Genomic DNA, 19,578 nt, shown 5'->3' on the forward strand with positions numbered 1-19,578 from the left:
AGCTTATACCGTCCGTTATACATTAAACACAATGCATAAACGTATTATGCACATGCGCGTGCAGAAAGTTTGTAGCTTTGAGGTCCGAATTAAAGATCATTCCAGATTATGATGTCCGGATTAAAGACTTTGTACTGTATATGTAAGTTATATATGTATGTCATACATATATATACATACATATCGTGTGTCATACATATATATGTAATAGATTCAGGAGCAGGAATTTTGATGGCATAGAAGTTGTTGATCCATAATGACTAGGAAATTGGAGGCGAAGGCAGATTAAATCTTTATTTTCAGCAACATGTTGCGGCTACACACAAGTCGGCACATTAAATGTGCCTGTTCCAAAAGGCTTACATTTTTGATAACTTTGTAGCAAGAAAGCAGCAGCAGACTGACATCAGTCTAGCTAGGCCAAAGTGTGGAAAGCAAGTGCATTATGTTCAGGATGAAATCTCAAGTCAAACTGAGTTAGTTTTGGTTCTCAATTACATACTGATTGGACAGTTAATATTGCTCTAAAATTACTATTGGCTGGTTGAGTTTTAGTTCCATTTACGTCGATCATAATTATGTAAGAATCATATGACATCGAATAGTCTCAAAATGAGGCAGAGATCAGTTACTATTTTTAGAATAGAAATTTACGTTACTAATTTAATCTTTTATATATTCTTTATTTTTCTTACATATATACATATATATGCATATTTATGTTTCACAAGAATATTGTAAATTTAAATTAAATTAAAATAATTATCTTGCACCATGCTGCAAAGAATGAAATTTGAATTTAACAAATATTCTCTATTTGTATAAAGCTAATGTAAATTTAAAATTTAATTGAAAAATTTTAATAGCACAAATAAAAAATTAATACTTTTTATTTATATAAATTATTTATATATTTTATTATTATTTTTATATATTTTTAAATATAAAAAATAAAAAAATTATATTAATTTTTTATATTTAAAAAATTAATAAAAAATTTATTAAAAAATTAATAATAAATTAATTTTTTATATTTAAAAACTAATAAAAAATTTTTTTTATTTTATTTTTGCAACTAAAATTTCTCAATTAAATTTAAAATTTATGTTAGCTTTATACGAATAGAGATTATTTGTTAAATTCAAATATGTATGTTTATGTATATGTGTAGTTATGTCAGTTATGTATGTGTTAGTTATGTGTATGTGAGGTTAAATAATATCAAGCAAGATATTTGTAGAGAGATTAATATGCATTGTGCATGTGAGTGAAATGTACTCTGGGATAAATTCTTTTAATATTAAATTCATATGGTGCATTTTATCAGTTATAAGAATGGATTATGTATTTTGACTGCAGGGTTGTGTTGCATGGGCTCATAAATGAGTCCTTTATAACAGTAATTTATTACCAGGATTAAGTTACACGTGGACATGTTGCATTTTTAATTTTGGGTTTTATTTTTGCAAGCATTAAATTTTCTAAGATGTCATACTAGAAATAATTTGTTCATGTTTTTAAAATAGGTGTATAGAATAAAATTTTTCTTTGTTTTCTCAATTTAGAATACACGATTTAAAATTTGTTGAAGAATTATGTAAAATAGAAGCTCATGATTCAGAAGTTTTATGTCTTGAATATTCAAAACCCATCACAATCAATGGTAAAAATCATGTTTTTTGTAACTTCATACTTTACTTCAAAATTTCATGACTCATAATTTGGGATGAATGACTGAGAGAAAACTAATTTTTTTTATGTGTGTTTTTTTTTAATAGGTGTTGAACGAAAATACCTTGCTTCTGCAAGTAGAGATAGGCTTATACATGTTTTTGAAGTTAAACAAGAATATACATTTCAGCAGACATTAGATGATCATTCTTCTTCAATCACAGCAGTGAGATTTGTACAGGGTGATCAAGATCTTCAGATGATTTCATGTGGTGCTGACAAGTCAATAATATTTAGAAAAGCAGTTTTTGTAAGAAAATAATATAATCTTCAAACATTTTAAGATTTTTTTAAAGTTTTACTTTTCAATTTTCTTACAAGTGTTAATATTTTATATGATTAACATTCTCTTATGTTTTGTTCATAAAGAAAAAAAAAATGTAATAAAAGCAAACAGAAGAATTACACTCAGTTACATATTAAGAATTTTGCTTTATGTGATTGAATTTGTGTTAAAAAGTTCTATATATTTATTAATATTTAGTAAGTTAAGTACATTTTATACATTTAGTAAAGTAACTAAAAATGTTTTCTCTTAAGTTAACATGTTTTCAACAAATAAATAATTAAAAAAAAAAAAAAAAAGTTGATCATTTCATAAATTCTTTATTTTCTTCTTTTTCCCCCTTTTTGTTTCTTTTGTCTCTAAAATTTAATGCTTATAATAACAGTGTATAATTACTTGAAAAATGTGAAAATTTACTGTCATTTTTAAGAGATATTAGATGGGCAAATATTCATTGGTAAACTATGAATATAATATTTAGAAATGGAAAATTAAGCATTATTATTTAATAAACATTTGTTGCAAAAACATTTAAAATTTAACATTTATTGCAGAATTAAACATGTATGTTGGGTTTTAATTTATGAATCAGTAAGGCATATTTTGCTAGATTTTAATTTAGATACCAGAGTACTTGAATTCAGTAGCATGACAAATTTGTATGGAAAAGATTATTTTTTGTACTCTATGGAAGACCAGAAGCAGTTTTTTTGGGGGGTAAGAGGTCTGTAAATTTGATAAAATCTCACAGGCTGTGTTTTCTACCTCCCTTCCATTTCAAGCAAATGAACTTGATATTAGTGCATGTAATTAATTATATGCATATATATATATATATATATATGTCGGGTTTTAACGAAAGTTTTCCGCCACTGCAAATATTGCCTGCACAAAACATTGACATGTTTAATCATAATTTGTCAAATGATTTTTGGCACTAACACTATGTTGTAAAATTTGAAAAATATCATTATCATGAAGTACAAGGTGTTTGAAATGGAATTATTACGCTACCAGAGTAGAACCATCATTTACTTCCAGTTCTGTTGGAAAAAGTCTGCTACAGAATGTCACCAAAACATGTGTATACCTTTAGGTACTAATGTTGTGTCATATGTTATGATGCAGGTTTTGTACCAAAAGTTAAACAAGGACTATGGCATTCAAGAAGCAGAGTGCTCTGGCCGATCTACTGATGTTGATAAGGCTCGCCTATGAGAACTTGTGGAAGAAGATCAGTAGGCAACCACTCGAGAACTTGTTGATGAGTTGGACATTAATGCCATGTCCATTAGTTGCCCTATGCATTGCATCTTGATGTATGAATTCAGTCGCTGCGGGCCACATGAGCTGACTCAAGCAGATAAGGACAGACGTGTTCAGGCCTGCACTAATCTTTGTGAATATCAACACAAGGACAAAATTCTGGATCAAATCGTCACTTGTGATGAAAAAAAGATTTAATTCAACAACACAGGCCGAAAAGGGAGTTGGTCTACTCCCAGTGAGCCCGTTAGCAGCATTGCGAAGTGAAATTTGACTAATAAAAAGATCATGGTTTGTATTTTGAGGGATTGCTATGGTATTATCCACAAAAAGTGGCACATGTTTATGTTGCCATCGAGGAAAAACGTCGAACTGAGTTCCGGCACAAAAAGATAATGTTTTATCAAAATAATGCAAGACCACATGTGTCTGCATTCACCAGCTCATTGAACTCTGTACGAACTCGAATAGGATCTTTTGCCACACCTACCATATAGCTCCGACATCGCTTCTTCGAACTTCTACCATTTTTCACACATGCAGCTACATCTTGCGGGTTCTATCTCCCATACTGCACAGGACCTCTTAAATGGGATTGATCTGTTTTTGGACTTGTGGCTATCAAGTTTCTGGGCTGTAGGCTTTAAAGGGGGGAGGAGAGGCAGAAAATCATAGATTTGGGCGGTGATTACCTCCCACACTAAAGTTACTGCTTTCATGTTTTTTCCTAACTTTATTAAGAACGTTTTGTAGCGGAAAACTTTTGTTGCAACCATATATATATATATATATATATATATTTAAAGTTTTTGAAAATCAAATGAATGTTAATATAGTTTGGATGGTATTAATACATATGCTAGCTTTCTCTGTCTTATTTTCTGACTAACACCATTTATAAATTATTTTATTTTGTCATTTATGTGTACTTTTATTTTTAGAATCCTCAGCTATCTTTATTGAGGGAGCATCATGTTGTAGGAAAAACTACTCTGTATGACATGGAAGTTGATATTCAGCAGAAACACATTTTGACTGCTTGTCAAGATCGCAATATAAGAGTTTATTCTGTTATGAATGGTAAACATGGGCGTTGTTTTCGTGGTTCACAAGGGGAAGATGGAACCTTAATCAAGGTATTTTAATTCTGCTTATAAAATTCAGATAATATAGCTTTTGTAAGGGATTTATATGTATTAAGAAAGGGGGAAGTAATTTTTGATGTTTAAAAAATTTAATTTTGTTGTTAAAACAGAAAGCTATTGTCAAGCCAAGCAACATGAAAGCTTTCATATCTTTTGAATTATTATATTACAGTGTATTCCTAGTATAAAAATGTAATTTAAGATAGTGTATGTAATAAGGTTTGGATTCTTTTGTTGCCATAAGGATTATTATATTATTGTTTGTTTTTTTATATATGGTCCTTCTTTAGTTTTTATATTGTTATTTACAATCTAATGCTGAAAGCATCTATTAGTAGCTCTGGTTTTCTAATCATGAGATATTTTCTGTTGGGCTCTTTTATTGCATTGCTTTCTGACATTTGAACTGATCTGTTTCAATGAGAGCATATGGTTTCACGGTATCTTCAAATTCAGCCAATCGTGTTTTACTATGTACTCTGTTAATGGTTCTGCTGTTCTTAGTTTTGATGCATTATAAATTTGTAAAACCTGTCAGAACTAATTTTTTTTTATGCTTTATGCAAGTGCATTTCATTTTTTCCCCTCATAAGAAAACATGTGGAAAATCCAAATTCTTAATTTCACTTTTGCACTAAATAAATTACCTCATTATTGAAGAAACAATCATTTTACCATACATTTGTGTGATTAATAATTTGACTCCGTATCTGCTTGGCATACATCTCAAACTGAAACATTCTACATAGAAACATCCTTGATTTTACAACTACTAATATTTTATATCCCTGATGCCAATCTGATGAATCATTTATTACATTTTGCTTTCATCACCGTATGTTTATCAGCACATGACAATTTGATTTATGACTTGTGCAACAATGCCTAAAGAATTTTTTTATATTAGTTAATTGAATAACAAAAAGTAGGAAACCTTTTGTGTTGACATTATGCTTACCGATGATTACAGATTTAAGTTAAATGCACTAAATGGTGACAAGGAAAAATTTAACAAAAATTTCTTTCCATATGCTAAAAATAGATTTTGTTAATGATACTCATAAGCCAGAAGATTACATTTAGTGCTGTTTGAATTAAGAATAACTGATTTTTTATAAACCCAGAACTTCATATGGCCGCCCCAGGAGGCAGAATTTAGAGGAGACAAAATTTTTGGAATTTAGAGAAGCATCAAGTAACAAAATTAAGGATGATAATTTTTTTACAATTTAGGAAAGGCATTGGAAACCAAAATTATGGGGTAGCAAAAATTTAGAACTTAGGGAGGTGCTTGGTAGCAGAATTTAAGACCTGCAGAGACTCCATCAGGTGGCAAAATATCCAGTGCAGGCCCTCAGTAAGGTTAAGTATATGTAGGAATTTATTTATTCAGGACTCAGATAAGCCTTAAACATGTGCAAGAATTAGAGATATAAATATAATGAATAACTCTCGGTGTGCAATAGAAATAAGACAAAATTTAATGGAACATTTTGTCTTTCGTAGTCAATCTCATGCTACATAGTCAATAATGTATAGTGGATGCAGTTAAAGCTAGGTTAAAATTATACTTAACTTATTCCAAAATAATTTCAGTTAATATAGCAGATTATGCTGTTCCATAACTTTCTGATTTGATTATTATTTTATGCAAGCTGTTATAATTACAGCAATTTTATGAAAACTAAAGTTTGAACTTTCAGTTATGATGAAAAGAGTTTCTAATTCTGGAACTGCAACAGTATCTACAAATGTTTGTTGTTTGATGTCCATTAAACAAATGTTTTGATGTCCATTAAACAAAAAGTGGAATTGCTGCAAAAAGTGAATATAGGTATATCTGTCTCAAAATTATGCAAGGAGTATGGCAGATAAAAGTCAACTGTATATGGCATAATATAAAAAGAATATTAATTTTTTGTAGATGCTGACTCCCCACTCTCAGTGAATAACAGAAAAATTATTCGCTATGCTAAAAGTGATTGAATGGGCAAACTGAGATGCAGCGAGGGCGATGGGTCCTATGCTAATGGTTCAAGCCAAAATATTTCATGAAGAAATGAACTAAAAAACTGGGTGCACACATTTGACAAATTGGTTAACCAAATTTTAAAATTTCCATGGTATAATGCAATTAAAAATTTCAGATGAAAAAGCTTCAGCTGATACTGAAGCTGCTGAACTATTTGCAGGTGAATTCATCAAACTCATTAACAGTGAAACATTATCTCCAGGACAGATTTAAAACTCTGATGAAACTGGTCTTTTCTGGCAATATGTACCTGGCAATACTGTGACAACCTCTAGAGAATAGGATCCATGTGGTGTCAAAGATGCCAAAGCTGGACTGACAATTTTAGCATGTGCAAATGCTGCAGGAATGCTTAAGTGTAAACGTTTCGTAATCAAAAAAAAAAAAAAAAAATACACGATCTCAAACATTTAAAGGAGTAAAAATTTCCCTACTATATATCATGCAAAATAAAAGAGCACAGATGACACAAGCATTAATGTATGATTGGTTTGAAAAATCATTTCATAACCGAGGCTTGGCAAAATTTGAATTCAGTTGGTTTACCTGATGATACAAAAATTGTCCTGATTGTAGGTAACTGTTCAGCTCATATTTCACTTAAAGTTTTAATGAAAGATAATGTATCCTTGGTAGTCTTTCCTCCAAACTGTCGTCCATCATTCAGGATATCGGAATAGTGTGCGCTGAAATGCAAATATAAAGTAGCATTTTTAAAATCAATGTTAAATTTCTTGAATGGTGGCAAGACAATTCAAGAATTTTTTTAATGTTTTAGCATAAAATCTGCTGTATGGAGAGTCACAAGATCATGGGAGGATGACCCTCCAGATAATTTTTAAAATACTTGGCATAATTTACGGCTAGAAACTATAAATTTATCATAGCCATATTTCATGGTGAGGGTGAAGATGTGATAGCCGCAAATCTGAAGCCTTTTGGATATCACAAATCAGAGGGGATGTTTTCCAATTAATGGATTTTGTAAAGAAATGTAGAGAAGTAATAAAAAGATCATATAGCAGAAATTTTTCATTGCGATGACTATGCTACAATCATCAATCAATTAACGGACGGTGAAATTTGCAGTAAGGTTCTAGATCCAGAAAATAATGCTGCCGATAGTGAAGAAAGTGATAGAGATGTTATTGAAAAGCGAAAAAATTTCGATTGACAGGATTTCAGCAGTGGAACTTTGTAACTGAACAAGAAATTATATCTGTCTATAAAACTGAAGAGGAAGTATTAGCAGAAAAAATGAAGCAACTTAAATAATTTACATTCAAACAAATATATAATAAAGAAAACGAATAAATATTAATCCTTTTCCCCCTAAATTTTGATACCCTTTATATTATAAATGGTTTATTATTTTGTAAATCATGATTTCATATTTTTAATTTTATAATTTCTACATGCCATCTTACTAGACTTAAACGGATGATCTAATATCAAGAAAAATCCTAAATCTGGAATCGCCGAAGTTCCAACAACAAGTCAGGATTTCGGACTTTGTACTGTAATTAATTTTGTGAAAAGGGGGTAGCATTCTTGATGGGTTTTTTTTTTTTTTTTTTTTTTTTTTTTTTTTTTTTTTTTTTTTTTTAAGTTTTATTCTATGCAGAAGAAATTAAGTATTGATTTTTTATTCTATATACAGAAAATAAGGTATTATTAATATTTTCATTTGCATAGAACAAGAAAAAATAATACAGAATAAGAAAATAAATTTTGATATGTTATTGTTTAAACCATAAAATGAAATCATCTTGTTATTTCAGGTGGTGCTTGATAACTCTGGAACTTACTTAGCTACAAGTTGCACAGATAAGAGCTTATATCTGTATGATTACAATAGTGGTGAATGCTTAGCAACTATGTTTGGGCATTCAGAACTTGTGACTGGTCTAAAGTTTACAAATAATGGACGCCATCTGATTTCTGTTTCTGGAGATGGGTAGGTGAGAACACTGATTTCAAAGTTCGATTCATCAGGTTTTACTCTATTTTTTTTATTTGAATGTAATTTTGGTTGTTTGAATTGTCATAAACTGAATTTTTATTTTCCCCAAATATTTAATGCTGTGTTTGGCTATATATAGCTGATTTTTTTTTTTTTTTATTTTATTTTAAAGCATTTTTGCCATTATGAATAATTTAAAATCTGTTTTGACAATAGATACAAGAAATTGAAATTTATTTCTTTTCTTTGTGTAACAAAATTTCTGTATTCCCACCTAGTATATAATTCCCTCTTCTCCTTTTATTACATAAATTCAATTTAGAAGTTGTTGTCTTTAAAATTAATTATACAGTACAACGTCTGTAATTCGGACATCTATTATCCGGAATGATCTATAATCCGGACCTCAAAGCCACAAACTTTTTTTTTTCCTGTATACTTTACACATGCACATTTAATGTTTACACATGCACGTTTAGCACAAAAAATTAAACAACTTACATTGAAAGAAATGTTTAATAAAATAAACAAATAAGTATTAAGCTTTCTTTTTCTTTTTTTTTATTTATTTAAATTTTGATACCCTTTAGATCATAATTGCTCTTTATTTCATAAATTAGGGTTTCATATTTTCAATTGTATAACTTCTGCATGCTATCTTACCAGATTTAAATTGATGATCTATAATCCGAAGTCCCGACGAGTCCCGATTACGGACTTTGTACTGTATATTATTTTTCGTACTTAAAAAATTATGTGACAGTTTTCATTTTTTAATACTTTTAATATCTTCAAATTTTTATCACTATTGTACATACTGTTTTACGATTACTAGAGACAGATTTTTGTAAGGATTTTTTTGCTCCCCATTTAATTCTTCTTAGTCCCTTAATGATAGTGTGTGTGTATATGTATATAATAAAATAAGGAAATTTAAGTATATCTGTGTGTGAGATGTTATAGTTTTAATGGAAGATGAAACCAATTCATTTTTAGTCACAGCTGAGATAACTTTGTAGGTGATAGTTGTAATGGATTGGCAGCAGTAGTGTAGATGCAACTTGAAGCATGTTTACTTCATAGATGGAATAATAGACTTGCAGCCATGGCCGAATTCAACATAATTTTATTATTGGATGAAGCAATTCTGGAGACACAGTGATTCTTCACACATGATTATGGGTGCAGTAGGCACCCCACAATTTTGTATATGCAGCTACATTTTAGAACAATAGAAGAATGCAAGTTAATGAAGAAATGTGATTGTCCTTGGCAGAGCAAGTGAAAAAGTCATGCATAATAATTTCAGTAATATTTATTACTCAAGTGTTAATGTTAATTTTGAGCAGTGATTGGGCTAAAGATTTAGCAGTGCAGAGAAAGTGTTGTAGAATGTTGAAGAGTGACACAAAATGGTGCAAATCACCTTGATGTGATGATGTGTTTAATTAAAAATTATGAATTTAAGGTTCTATTGCCAATTGGTAAAGTTCAATAATTTTGTCTCATATTTTATGTTTATGCTTTGCACACACACACATATATACACTCAAGAGCCAAAACATTATGACCACCTGTCAATAACGAGTTGGTCTATTTTTAGCGCGCAACACAGCTTCAACCCGCCTTGGCATGGATGCCACAAGTCCTTGATAGATGGCCGGAGACAGATTGTACCAGATGTTGTAGCAACGGTCATGCAAATCTGAGATATTGCGAATTGGTGGTCTTTGACCTCTGAGCTGCCTCCCATGTCATCCCTAATGTGTTCTATCGGATTCAGATCCGGTGAGTTAGGCAGCCAGGACATTAACTGGAAATCAGTATCATGTTCCTGGAACCACTCCAACACAATTGTAGCCTTGTGACACGCAGTGTTGTCCTGTTGGAACATTCCATTTCCAGCTGGAAAAACAGAGGCCATGTAAGGGTGCAACTGGTCCGCAATGATGTTCAGATACCCTGTAGCATTCATGGTCTGCTCTACCACAACCATGGGTCACAGAGACGCCCAAGAGAACGTCCCTCAGAGCATAATACCGCTACCACCGACCTGTGTATGACCTACTGTGCATTGAGGGAGCAACTGTTCGCCTGGAAGACGGCGTATCCTGACACAGCCATCGGCATGATGAATGACAAACTGTGATTCATCTGACCAGGCAACTCTCTCCCACTGATCCATGGACCAGTTGCGATGTTTCCGGGCCCAGCGCAGGCGCAGTTGGCGATGATGCTTGGTTAGCAAAGGCCCCCGAGTGGGAACAGTGTGCTCCGATACTTTTCTACATGGCCCTGCATTGTATTTGGCTGTCAGCTGAGCCACTGTCTGGCTCTGGTTTTGTTTCACCATGTGAGACAGTCTCCGACGACCATTTTCTTTGATAGCGTGTGGACGTCCAACACCATGTCGTCTACTGCTGGTTTCACCATCATTCATCTACTTTTCATACGTACTAACAACTGTAGATCGCAAACAACCCACGAGTCGTGCAGTTTCGGAAATACTTGTTCCGAGCCTTCGAGCCATTACAATCTGCCCTCTCAAAGTCGCTTAGATCTGTAGCCTTTTCCATCACATACAAAAGTAAGTGAAAGAATGATTCTTCAGACTCTCCAGCAGCAGTTAAGTACCACTTCCACATGATGATGTGCCTTCCATGTCATCCAGGCGCGTTCATCGCAAAATGTAGGGCTGGTCATAATATTTTGGCTCTTGAGTGTATATATCTCACATATACATGCATATATAAAGCTTCAAATTTGTTTATTGCCTATCTGGGTCAAATCTCAGTGAACAGGCTGGCTGCTTAGCAGGTTTTGTAGTTGTCTCCGTGTGTAACATGAAATTGCGCAAATTTCCGTTTAAAAGGCCTTCATGAAGGCAGCACTTCCCTTAAGTGTTTGCATACTTTGCCATGATTAAAATCAATTTTGTTTAAGGAGAAATAATATGTTCAATATGAAGTTCCCTCACCCACAGGCAATTTGATAATTATAGAACTGTATAAAACATAAATGTAAAAACAGTAAAGTTGTAGAAAATGAAAATAAAAAGTAAATTACATAACAAACTGGAAGAATTTTAAGTGTAGAATATGAGGCTAAAAGTAATATTTCCAAAGGATTTGCAATTTCTTTAAACAAGTTATTTATAAGTTGTTTGTGTTTTTTCAATGAACATAAATTGTCTTCAGTACTTCTTAAATGTCTAAAGCTGCTTTTATGCCATTTTGATTTCTGAGAAATCAAAAAATTTTATAAATGTCTTCTTTGTGGATGATAATGTTAAATTCAGCTTCCAGGCTGTTTTCTTCATCAGGAAAGTTTTAATATTCAGAAAACTGTATTGTATGTAAATCTTCAACCATAATTCATATAATGTTAGTGGTCAAGTATTATTTAAATTCTAGATCTAAATTTTCTAAAATTGTTTTCTGTACCTCATTGGAAAATTCCATACATAGGAAAGTAGTTTCATATGAGGAATTCTAGAATGCCAAGCATAATTTATTATTTATATAGCATCTGCAAGGTTTTCTTGTAACTGGAAGCTAAAATCTTGCAGATCCTACTAGAGTTATAACGACATCTTAAACAATTCACAAAATACTGAAGAAGGTTGAAAATTTATGTAGTCTAAAGTTGAACAGACCATGCACAACTTGTGCTGCAGGGGAAACTTCCACTGCTTGTGGATATTTAAATTAATAAAAGTTAAATTCAAATGTAGTCTAAAGTTACATGTAAAATATACTAAATTAAGGTATCTCAGAATTTTACTGCTGCATTTTTTAAAACATTGGCTATCAGAATGCTAAAGCCATAATATCACTTTTAAAAAAGTTGGCAAGAATAACTGATAGCAAGATGCAGGTGCCCAAAACTATTAACTTTAAGATTCAAATTCCTCATCTTAAATAAATACAAATCTAATTTGTATTCTAGTGAGAAATGCAGAAAGGAGAAATTATATTAGAGACTTAAATCGTAATAACCTTATGCATCAAATACCTTGCACTGTAATTTTGACATTGTTATCTATATTCTTAATAACCTTCTGAAGTCTGTTGTAATAGAAATGTTTGAAATTCTAAGTAATAATCTTTGTCTAAGGACTGTGATATAGATGTTGCATTGGGGGATAAAAATGCAGTTCAACTGAAGAGATTTTCAGTGTGAGGATAGGAACTGCATGTTTAATCAACCATAGAATTCCCCCCCCCCCCATTTTCTGTGAAAAGTCTTTATTTATCAGGGTTCGTACGGTCCTTAAAAGTCCTTAATTTTTTCAAAAATGATTTTTGGTCCTTAAAAGTCCTTAATTTTGGCCAAAATGAATAAACGGTCCTTAAATTTGCTCATTTGACATTTCGTATCATTTCTAATGATTGCCATTCTCAGTGAGAATTGCGATTTCTCATGAATATGGAATTAAAATTACACGGCTCTTAACCAATCTGTTGGCGGATTTGCGTTGCAAACGATAAAAAAAAAAACATTAGCTACCCGAACGAAAGTATCGGTGTCTGATTGGCTATTCACTCAATCTTTCGAAACAGATGTTATCCATAAATTTCGGCAGATTGTGACGAAAGCGTGAAGCCAGAAGTTCTTTAAGAGGCGAAAGTGATGATGAAGGTGCTCGAGAAAAAAAAGGGGGGGATTGTGAAAATATTTGCCAAAATTAGAGCAGTTCGAACCTGGAAGGCCACAACCCTTCCGACGCCAATAGGAACGAGATGCCTGGAAAGTGCATTTTCAATAAACTGTGGCCTCATCAAGCTGACTACAAAGACTGGATATTGATGGATGACAATCCTTATAAAGTTAAATGTGGTCTTTGTCTGAAAAAAATTGAAATTTCTAGAATGGGAGAGTCAGCGCTGAAAATTCACATGAAAATTAAGTTTCGTTTTATCATTTCAATTTGTTTTTACATGGTTTTGCTTAGCTTAATTTCTGTGTTTGTTTCAATTAAGCCATAAATTAATTTTTTATCACCTTCTACGAAGTTTCTTCTCTTTTGCACGTACTATATGTATGGGATATCGGGATTATGAGTTTATTTCTGCAGATGGTCTGTTATCGATTTCGCGCGAAATCTGTTGGCTCCATTTCGATTTTAGGTCGCCAAGGGCAAATTCGGTAATGCTATCCAAGAAAAAGTGAAGTTCGGAAATATGTTTTGAAGCTTCAATAGACAATTACCGTAATTTCCGGAAGAAACGCCGCGGCGTTTACGTGTTTAAAACTTAAATTTTCAGCGGGTGCGGCGTTTCTACCCATGCGGCGTTTAGGTGCACTGAAAATAAAATATTTCGTATGATGGTCATTGTACATAGTTTGGATGGCCTTGTCATTGTGCATAGACTAGTGCTGTTCCCACACAAAAGACCACTCAGTTGCTTTTTGCGAATGTTATTTTGTTTACATTCTTTCCCTTGAACGAACCTACATGCCTTATTCACCCTAAACGAGATCTCAGAACAATAACATTCTTCCCCCTTTCAAATCAACATTCTCATCAGTTTGAATAGTCTCTCTCCTCTGTGATTCGATGAATCTTCCAGGACCCATCCTCTCCCCACGCCTGCCTTTTCTGCAATTTTTTTCAAAGGCGGACACGACTCCACCTGCCTCGCAATAACGAACTCTGACGTATTTCCCCTTCAGCATGAATGGATTTTTCTTGGCATTCTCCCAAATACAGATCCCATCATTTTGGGTACAAGTACTTGTTGGATAGTTTTTAAGTAAGAAGAGAGCGGAAAATTTTTGAAAATGTCTCTAAACGGCACAAAAGCTATACATTTCTTACCTTTAATTTATTTTTGAGTTATGGTTTCATTTCATGCATTTTTCTTAACTGGTATGCCATATATCAGGACCTAGGTTGAGTTTTTGCATCTATACGGCCCACGATGATGTCACACGCAATTTAATCTATTGCGGCGTTTCTGTGTAATTTTAATTTTTTTTCCCGCCATTTTTCTCGAGTGCGACATTTACGCTGATGCAGCCTTTCTTCCGGAAATTACAGTAAGTATTTGGTTTAATCCTATGCTGTTAATAGTAATGCATTATTTTTGCTAATGGCAATACAATTATTAGTTGAAAACAACTAACTAATTAAAAAATTTGTAATATTTTTAAAGCTGAAAACAACTAATTGAAACTAATTTTCCTAGACGCAAAATTAACTTTCATGAATTACTAAAGTTATTGTGTAGAAGTTTAACTGAAAATATACATTCCAGATTATATATATATATATATATATATATATATATATATATATATATATATAATACGGAATATTTATATATTTATACAGTACAAAGTCCGAGGTCTGGACTCGTCGGGACTTCGGCGATCCCAGATTTGAGATTTTTCCGGATATTAGATCATTTTAAATCTACTAAGATGGCACGTAAAAATTATAAAATTGAAAATATGAAATTGTGATTTATGAAATAATGAAGCATTTATGATTTAAAGGGTATCAAAATTTACAAAAAAAAAGAACTTAATAATATTTATATGTTTACTTTATTAAACATTTCTTTCAATGCGAGTTGTTTGATTTGTTTTCTCTGCTAATACTTTAGACTAATACTATAGACATATAATTTCTTGTTCAGTTATTAAGTTCCATTGTAATTGCTGTGTCGAGAATTCCGAATAACTTGTCAATCAAAATTTTTTCTCGTTTAGTAACCTCTCTGTAACTTTCTTCACTATCTGTAGCTGTATTTTCTGGATTTAGAACCATACTACAGATTTCGCCCTCCGTTAATTGATTGATGATTGGGGCATTGTCATCGCAATGAAAAACTTCTGTTTAACTTCCCTAAATTGTGCCGCCTGGTGCGGCCATGCGAGCTCTGGTGCTGGTTCTGGCTTTATGTGAATAACAAATCAGTTATTCTTAATTCAAAAAGCACTAAATATAATCGTTTGTCCTATGAGTATCATTAACAAAATCTATTTTTAGCATAAAGAAAGAAATTTCTGTTAAATCTCCCCTTGTCAACATTTTAGCACATTAAACTTAAATCTGTAATCGGATAATACTCTGTTATTTGGCATCGCTGCATGAGTCATCACTCAAGTTGTCATCCGTTGATAAACATGCGGTGATGAAAGCAAAATACAATAAATAATGATTCACGATTTCGGCATCAAGGATATAAAATATTAGTTGGTGTAAAATTAACAAATGTTTCAGTTTGTGATTATGCCAAGCAGATACGCAGCTATTGAGTCAAAGTTACTAATCACACAACTTTATGCTAAAATAATTATTTCTTCAATAATGAGATATTTTATTTAGCGCCAAACTGAGATTAAGAATCGGGATTTCCAGCATGTTTTTTTATGATGAGGAAAAAATCTAATGCGCATACGTAAAGCATACCCCTTCCCTCCAAAAAAAGCCCTAAAAAATTAGTTGGTGGTGGCTTTGAGGTCCGGATTTTAGATCATTCCAGATATTCAATGTCCGGGTCTCGGACTTTGTACTGTATATATATATATAGTAAAAAATGTATATTTTCAGTATACATTTCTTATTATATATATATATATATATATATATATATATATACATACATTATATACATATATATGCGATACTTAATTTTACTAATGCCTTGCATGTAATGCCCTTTTTGGGTGCAAAACATCTCTCCCTTCTCAACTGCAGAGTTTCTTCTAACAGTATCATTAATTTTGTCAAGTTAGAAGAACCATCTACTTCAGGAAAAGATGTAACTGCTAATTCAACATCAATAAGTGTAGAAAATAATAAAATCAATTCTTTTCTTTTCAAATCTGAAGTTGGGCCCACCAGCGCCTGAGCGGTAAAGACGCTGAACACTGGTAGTTCGGTCCGAGGTTCGAATCCCGCGAACGGGCTGGCTGCATGAGCGTTTTCGTGGTTCTTCCCCATGTGTAACGTATATACGAGCCAGTTTCCCTTAGAAAGTCCTCCACGAAGGCATCCCTCCCTTTAGGCAGATAGCCCTCGTGTGCTTTGCCATTATTAAATAATCCAATCCAATCCAAATCTGAAGTTACAGATGCAGAAATATTGTGGACTTTTAAATGCATCAAAAGCCACTATTCTTTTAAATCGTGCGATGATACTGGGCCATTATTCACTAAAATGTTCCTGGATAGTTCCATTGCAAAACAGTTTTCATGTGGTGAAAAGAAATGTGCTTATATCTGTTATTTTGGTCTTCGCCCTTATTTTAAAACTTTGTTATACTAAAGCATTGTAAAATTTAATTGTAAATTAAATTGTAATGCTGAGATTTTACATTACTATTTGATGAGACTCTTAATCTGACAAATCAAAAGAAGCAACTAGATATTCATGTGAGGTACTGGCATCACGGAAATAAGGTCAGAACTCAGTACCTTACTTCTGCATTTATAGGGCATGCAACAAGTGAAATTATTTTATCCAAATATTATGAATGTGTTGAAAAACTGGACTTGTCATAACGCTTACAAATATCGATGGATGGTCCTGCAGTAAACTGGAAATTTTATGATTTATTGCAACAGGACTTGACAAAGGAATATAACATTCAATGCCTGACATTAGGGGCATGCAGTTTACACATTCATAACAATGCTTTCAAGCATGGGATGTCATCCACTGGCTGGGACATTCCATCATTCTTATCCTCCTTATATTGGATTTTTAAAGATTCTCCTGCAAGACGTGAAGATTTTTTAAGTATATCTGGCTTAAAAAAGCTACCTGTGAAGTTCTGCTTTTACCGATGGTTGCAAAATGTCCCAGCAGTTGACAGAGCCATTGAAATATGGTATGACTTGCTACTGTAAAGAATTTACAGTATGACTTGCTACTGTAAAGAAGTTTAAAAAAAATTCATCGAAATCCTTCTCAAATATTTTGGAGGCTACTAAAGATAAAACATTTCTTATAAAATTAAATTTTTTTCTCTCTCTGTCGAAAATATTATTGCCTTTCCTTGAATATTATCAAAGTGATAAACCACTTATTCCCTTTTTTGCTGAAGATATCTTAAAACTTGTAAATGATTGCCTTCAGCACTTTAAAATTTTGAAACTAGAATATTCAAAAATAACTAAAGCAGAAAATCTTTATAAATTTAATTTTAATGATCCAAATTGTTATAATGATAAAAGTAAAGTTTATTTGGGATTCATTGCTGAGCAGTTAATGAATGATAAATGCCACAAGAAGGACATTTCACAAGCTGAAAGTTTTCCATTGAAACAAGAAGGTCAACAATGTGTCTTAACAATAGTACAACACTTAATGTCTAAATGTCCAATAAATTATTCTCTTATTCGAAATGCATCTTGTATAGACCCGCGATTGATGGTTAAAAGTCCAGAAAAAGCCTAGAACAAAATAAAAATAGTTCTAACGGTATTAATGCAGAATAAACGTGTTTTACAAGATGATTGGGATGAAATTCTGCTGCAGTTTGGAGAGTTTCTAGACAAAGTAGTTAAGACAAATTTACATGAATTTTCTACTTTTGATCCTCAAAATCTTTCTCTTCACAGATTTCTCACTTCTTACTTTCATGATTTTCACTATTCAAAAGTATGGAAAATAGTGAAAATGATTCTTATCTTGTCACATGGGCAGGCCTCCGTGGAAAGGGGCTTCTCTGTAAATAAAGCAATTGAAATTGAAAATTTAAGTGGCTCATCATACATTTTTCAATGCACAGTATTTGATTACATAAAATTTTCTGGAGGTGTTCTTAATATCGAAATTAATAAAGAAATGAGATCAGCAGCAGCTTCTGCAAGGTCTAAATATATGCAGTATTTAGAAGAACAAAAATCTTTAACTAAATCTGAAAATTCAAAGAGGAAAAGAAATATCATTGAGGAAGAAATTGATTATATGAAGCAGAAGAAAAAATTTCTTCAAAGGGACATTAAAGATATTAATGATGAAGAAGTAGATGCTTTAGCAGATGAAGCTGAGACCAGCAGGAAGATTGATTTGTTTATCAAAGCAAATGAACTTAGAAGAATAGTTAAAGAACAGGAAATAGACATAAATAAATTAGATGTTAAAATAGCTGAAAAGATTTCAGATTTAAAAAAAGCACAAATGTTTTGTATCTTTTATTGTACAGTTTATTATTCTAGTATCTTTCAAAAAACCAAGGAAATAAATTGTATGTTTACAAATCAGTTATTTTAATCTGCAAAATATTCTTACATTGTGATTATAATAGTAGTTGACTGTGTTTAAATAAATATCAAATAAGTTAAATAATAATCAATAAATCTCTAAAATAGTGACTGTTATTAGTGTAAAATACACTACTTATACATGTTTTTCAAAAAGTTATGTTCCTAATTTAATGTTATCTACTTCATAACTTGTAGGGAGTTAGTTTAATTTTCAAAATTGTTTTATGGGAAGTATTAAATTGAATTTAATAATAGTGCAGAATACACACTTCTGTTAGTTTCTTAAAGTGAAATTACAAGCATGAAGTCGGTTGTATGGATAATTGCTTTATTCTATTCGTTTTTTTGTTTGCTGATAGGTCCTTAATTTTTTCTTTGATGGTCCTTAAAAGTCCTTAATTTTCATGTAAGGAAATGTGTACGAACCCTGATTTATTTAATGCACTTACCCCCACACTATTGTAACTTTTCCCTTTAAAGGTCAGTGTTTTTTTAGGGACAAAAATTATGAAAAAGTTTCATCTCACATTACTGCCAAAGGAGTTTAAAGTTTTTCACCTGAAAGCAAGAAAAATGTTCTTTCATTTTGAATGATAATAAAAACAGAATAGTTATTCCATTAGTTCCCTTGTTTGTAGGCACGCACTTCTAATTCTGAATTTTATCAAGTAAGAATTTTGTAAGAACAATTTAAACTTTTGTGGTAGAATAGTTTTTAAAATTTATCTTTTGATATTGTATTCCTAGAGTAGGATGCTCAGAGGAAAATATATATATATATATATATATGTCATGATAAAAGCAAAAAGGAAAAGACGGAGCAGTGTAGATGCGTAGTTATCCCATATTGAAGAAGATTTTGATTGCGTAGTATGCTACTAATGCTAACTTGGTAATATCTAAAGAACTTGGCAGTCGAAGCAGTTTTAAT

The 19,578-nt window shown here is 31.9% G+C and overlaps 1 protein-coding gene across 3 annotated transcripts in view; it reads left to right on the forward strand.

Annotated features, from left to right (window-relative positions):
* The window catches only part of LOC118189300 (mitogen-activated protein kinase-binding protein 1-like), a 220,758-nt gene that overhangs the window by 157,574 nt on the left and 43,606 nt on the right, over positions 1–19,578 (forward strand). For all 3 annotated transcript variants that reach the window (XM_085823312.1, XM_035359881.2, XM_035359882.2), the window contains 4 exons: positions 1,566–1,663; positions 1,779–1,981; positions 4,225–4,419; positions 8,242–8,417. In XM_085823312.1, the coding sequence (XP_085679438.1) occupies positions 1,566–1,663; positions 1,779–1,981; positions 4,225–4,419; positions 8,242–8,417 (672 nt within the window). The remainder of the gene's footprint in view (positions 1–1,565; positions 1,664–1,778; positions 1,982–4,224; positions 4,420–8,241; positions 8,418–19,578) is intronic.

This window comes from Stegodyphus dumicola, chromosome 9 (assembly GCF_044657685.1).
Source record: "Stegodyphus dumicola isolate Sdum_Otavi_A_Nest chromosome 9, ASM4465768v1".
NCBI lineage: Eukaryota > Metazoa > Arthropoda > Arachnida > Araneae > Eresidae > Stegodyphus > Stegodyphus dumicola.